At 57.2% G+C, this 4,498-nt stretch overlaps 1 protein-coding gene across 1 annotated transcript in view; it reads right to left on the reverse strand.

Moving 5' to 3' along the window:
* Positions 1-917: 917 nt before the first annotated feature.
* The window catches only part of TRIM47 (tripartite motif containing 47), a gene marked incomplete at its 5' end in the record, with an annotated part of 4,308 nt that continues 727 nt past the window's right edge, over positions 918-4,498 (reverse strand). Inside the window, 4 exons of the mRNA XM_009696167.1 lie at positions 918-1,543; positions 2,791-2,865; positions 3,575-3,770; positions 4,359-4,494. Of these exons, the coding sequence (XP_009694469.1) occupies positions 918-1,543; positions 2,791-2,865; positions 3,575-3,770; positions 4,359-4,494 (1,033 nt within the window). The remainder of the gene's footprint in view (positions 1,544-2,790; positions 2,866-3,574; positions 3,771-4,358; positions 4,495-4,498) is intronic.

A 4,498-nucleotide genomic window follows, 5' to 3' on the forward strand; every position in this document is an offset into this window, starting at 1 on the left:
GGTTTCTCCCCTTTCCCAGCTGGGATTTTTGGCTGTGGTGGGGAACAGCCATGGGGCTCCAACACATGTGGGACCACAGCTTTTCCCAAATGAGCCTGGCCACAGACCAGTGTTCAAAATACCCACTGGCTGCAGCGCGAGGGAGGCCAAAGATCCTCATTTCACGTTTGCAGCACTAATGGGTGATCAGCCCTGCAAGGAGAGGTACCGCATCACCACCGCATCACCACAGCATCACCCCTGCACCTGGCCGGGCTCCTCTGCATCCCACCCAGCCCAGAGCGCCCTGCTCACCCACACCAAGGCACAACGGTGATGCAGGCACCAGGGAAGCGACCACATCTGCTTTGGGGGTTTGCCCTGTCCATGCTGGGCTTGCTACTTCAAAGGCACTTCATAAAGAGCATGCGGAAGGTGTCAATGAGCCAGTGCTTAAAAAAAGCAGCAGTGACATAGAGACTGAGATAAGGCACAAAGCGGAGCATCTGTGCAAGTCACCAGGGCAGTGTGAGCAGATAGGAAGGAGAGGGACGGGCAGCCTGGCAGCTGGCCGAGAAACAGCTTCAAACCTATGTGGCACTTCTCCTGAGCAATACGCTTTACCAAGAAAGGCTGTATCGTGGTCCCTAATGTCCAGAAAGGGAAACTGAGGGGCAGGGAGCAGCACAGAGGCTTGCCCAAGTTCGCTCAGCAGCCCAGCGGCAGAGCCGGCACTCGGATCCAGCTCCCTCCTGGCTCCCAGCCCGCGGCTCTGCCTGCCAGACGGCTTCATCCACCCCTGGGTCACAAACAGCACAGAGCGGGGAGGGAGGGCTGCCACAGAGAACTATAATGCTACCAAAGAGAAGCCGTGACAGCGGCAATACACTGAAGGAGAGACTTTTCTGGGTCTTCCTGTGCTCCCGCTCTCTGGGCAGTTACCTACGCTTTAGCACCGAAACGCAATCTTTCTTCAGTGGCCCGATCTGCAAGTGGGCATCAACGCTCTCCAGGAAGAAGGCTGGTTTCAGCTTGCACGAGAAAAGAGAGGCAAATCGGTGGTTGATCTTGTTCTGGAAGGGGTCAAACTGACCCTTGGTAAAATGGGAGACCTTGAGCTGCTGCAGGCAGGTCATCTTGGAGTCCTTGACTCCATAGAAGGTCAAGGTCTTCTCCGAATACTGCAGGAAGACCCCAATTGTGTGGAAAAACGGCTGCTGGATGACAGACTCGAAGCCACCAAACCAGGCCACATAGTTCTGTCCGTTCCACTGCAGGCAGCAGGACTTCTCGTTCCGCCCCAGGCGGCCGTGGTTGTAGGAGTCCTCGGGGTCGAAGTCCTCAGCGATGACGCCGATGCTGACCCAGCCGTCGATCAGCTCCACCTCCCAGTAGTAGTTGCCCCGGTTCATGAGGTTCAAACCCAGCACCTGCTCGCAGTTGATGAACCGGGTTGGGCTCTCCGGGTAGGGGATGGGGCACAGCACCCGCTTGGCCCCTTTGGTGCCAAACAACTGGATGAACTTGTCAGCCGTGTCACTGTCCAGGTCAATGATGAAGGCAACTGCGTGGGGCAAGAAGGAGACATGAGGATGAGGAGGGAAACAGGAGGAAATCCCCCCCAGCCCTCTCTGCTCTGATCCCCTGCTCCAGCCTTTGGTAATTAGCACGATCGTTTCTGACTTCCCCTGTCTCTCTGTCCCCTTGCTTTTAAATCCCACAGCCAATTTCAGCCTGAAGGGGCTGAAAGAGTTGATACTCTCATAAGCAGGATGAATACAGGTAACCTAGCAGAGGAGAGAGCAGAGGGGCTGCTCGATGAGCTCAACCGTGATACCAGACATCGGAGAATCCACCTGACAGAGCAGTAGTAGGAGCATCCCATATAAAAGTGGGTTTCAAGCAACCACAGACAAACAGCAGGGAGGGATGCCAAGAAGACAGAAGAACAGCCAAGCACATCAAGCTACCAACCAACTGCTCCTTGCGGGCGGCTCTCGCTGCCCTATGTCTCCCATGGGAGCAGAGACAGCCCCCAGAGTGCGGGGCCATGTGAGAACCACCGCTGGATCCCGAACAGAGGGGATGTCCAGCGGGAATAGCCCTGGACACGTATCGCTCCCGATTGCATTGCAGGGCTGAACCCATGGCACGTCCAAACCCTACAGCAGTGGCACAGCACGCCCTGCCTGAGTCCAGGCTTTGCTGCTTGGCTCCCAGCGAAGCGCACCGGTGCCACCAAGGCAGATTTTGTCCCCTGTGGACATCTCAGTAGGTGACCCCATAACCCCGTAAGGCTGTGGGGGGGATGCGCAGGGTGTTGGAGGCCAAGCTCAGCCCTGCACCCTCCAGCCTCAGCCCCCTCTGCCCCACTGTCTCCGCTCAGCCACTGAATTACCCCTCTGCTTGCTGCCGCTGAAGCCGGCCCTCATCAGACCGCTGCTCTGTGGCAAACAAGGCAGATGCGCAAACTCTGATTTAATTTAATGGAGGATCCAATTCGTCAAGGGCTGAAAGGCAGCAGAAATTACACGGTATGCCTGCAGCCCCCATGGCAGCTGGTCCAGCAGAACCACAGACAAGGGGGGGAAAAAAAAAAATCACCTAAACAAATTATGACCATTGTCAGGAAAGCAAGGAGGCTTCCTTGTTAGCTGAGCAATATTTCCTCTGGTGGTAGCAGCACTCCTGCCAGCCGTCGGCTCGGGACCAGCACCAGCCAGGCATGCGGGAAGGAGCCGGCCGGCCAGGAGAGAGGAAAGGGAAGGTGGACCTTAGCAACAACTGTCAAAGCAAAAGTCCCTCGCTTACATTTCAGGAAGTAATCACGGCTCTCCAGGCAGGCGGGATTGTTTGACTTGTCTGGAAATCGGTACTCGGCCAACACTGCAGAGACAGGAACAGAAGGGTTTGCCGTCAGCAAAGAAACTGATGCCACAAACAAGGGTGTTACTGGAGCATCATCCCCCCACCCGACACCCTGAGGGTAGCCAGCTGCGGCAGCCCCGAGCCCCAGCCGGCATCCCCAGCTCCCCCTGCACATCCCTGCTGGCTCAGACATGGGCAAGGACAGATGCCACCTCTGCCACCCAAGGGAGATGGGCAGGGGGGGCAACGAACCGGCGGCAATTCCCATGGATATCCAAGAAAATGAGAGAGAGGAGAGGACTCAGGCTAAACGAGAGAGTATGGAAGAAAGCTGCCGCATCGGCTTTCTAACCCTGGCAGGTTTGGGAGACCACAGCCTGCCCCATGAAGAGGATCGTCTATCCTGGGAAGAAAGAGTCCCCTTTCACAGGAAGCCATTTGGCCACTTGCCCCCTGCCACAGGGCCCTCCCTAACTCCCAGGCTGTTTGTTGCCTCTCCTGTCTCCGGTCTCTGTGGAAAAATTCATAAAACCTCAAAGACGAGGCGTTAAGCCCAGACAGGGATTGTGCAACGTGCAGCACAACCGCACCGAGCAGCTTCCAGGGCTGGAGGGAGAGGGGCCAGTGCTCGCAGGGGCCATCGAGCCTGCAGGCATCTGCCACCTACGTGGGGAGGAGGGAGGGTGATGGGGTGACCTGCGGGCAGAGGGGCTGCGTGAACACAAACCTTCCTCCATCTCCTGGTAACTCAGCCCATCGGTTCCTTTCCCCTGCAAGAGGTCCCACTGTTTTTTGCAGGCAGCAGACAGCACATCCTTCACGGCACCCACGGTTTGGGTGCATTTGGTGAAGTTCAGTTCATTCTGGAAGCTCAGAGCCGGGGAGATGTTTTGTTCCATGGCTACTTTTAAGGCCTGAAATTCCTGAGCCAAAAAGACGGCGTTTCAGAAAGTTTCAAACAAGCCAAAGTTGTCTCTTGTTCCACAACCCCACCCTGCCCCGGAGGATTTGGGAACTGGCAGCTCACAGAACTTGGCCCAAGGACAGCCTTGAATAAGGGAGGAGAGCACTTTCCCCGTCGCGTGTTCCTGGCACCTTCTCTTCGTTCCCTTTTAAACCTGGACCCAGACCATCCCCACCTCCCAAGGAGCAGCATCGCCTCCCAAAAAGCACTCCTCTTGCTGGGCTGCTGGGGAGGAGGGGATGCTGGATGGGGGCCGTGGGGCACCCCAACCTCTCACTCTCTGCCTCCCACACCTAGGTACCCAGCCTGGGCAGCACATCAGCTTCTCCTGAATCACGGCCAGGATGGAGGTGGGGGTGATGGAGAGAAAGTCTTGGCTGCCCAGTGCCCCTGGGAGCGGGGAGGGGAGAGGACTGTGTCAACAGGAGTGAGACTCTGCAGCCCTCCCATCCCAGGATTCCTGGCACCCGGCTCCACGTGAAATGGGACAAAACCCCAAAAGACAATATTATCGGCTCCTTCTCCTCGCCCCATCCCACCCAGGCACCTGGAGGAAGTAGATGGTGTCGGTGCTGGGGACGTTCTCCAGGTTTTGCTTGCACTGGGCCAGTTTGGCTTGCCTCTCCTCCTTCCAGAGGAGATCGGCCTCGGCCTCGCCCAGCCTGGAGCGCTCCTCATCCTCACTGA

Source organism: Cariama cristata, unplaced genomic scaffold (assembly GCF_000690535.1).
Source record: "Cariama cristata isolate BGI_N322 unplaced genomic scaffold, ASM69053v1 scaffold22632, whole genome shotgun sequence".
Lineage (NCBI taxonomy): Eukaryota > Metazoa > Chordata > Aves > Cariamiformes > Cariamidae > Cariama > Cariama cristata.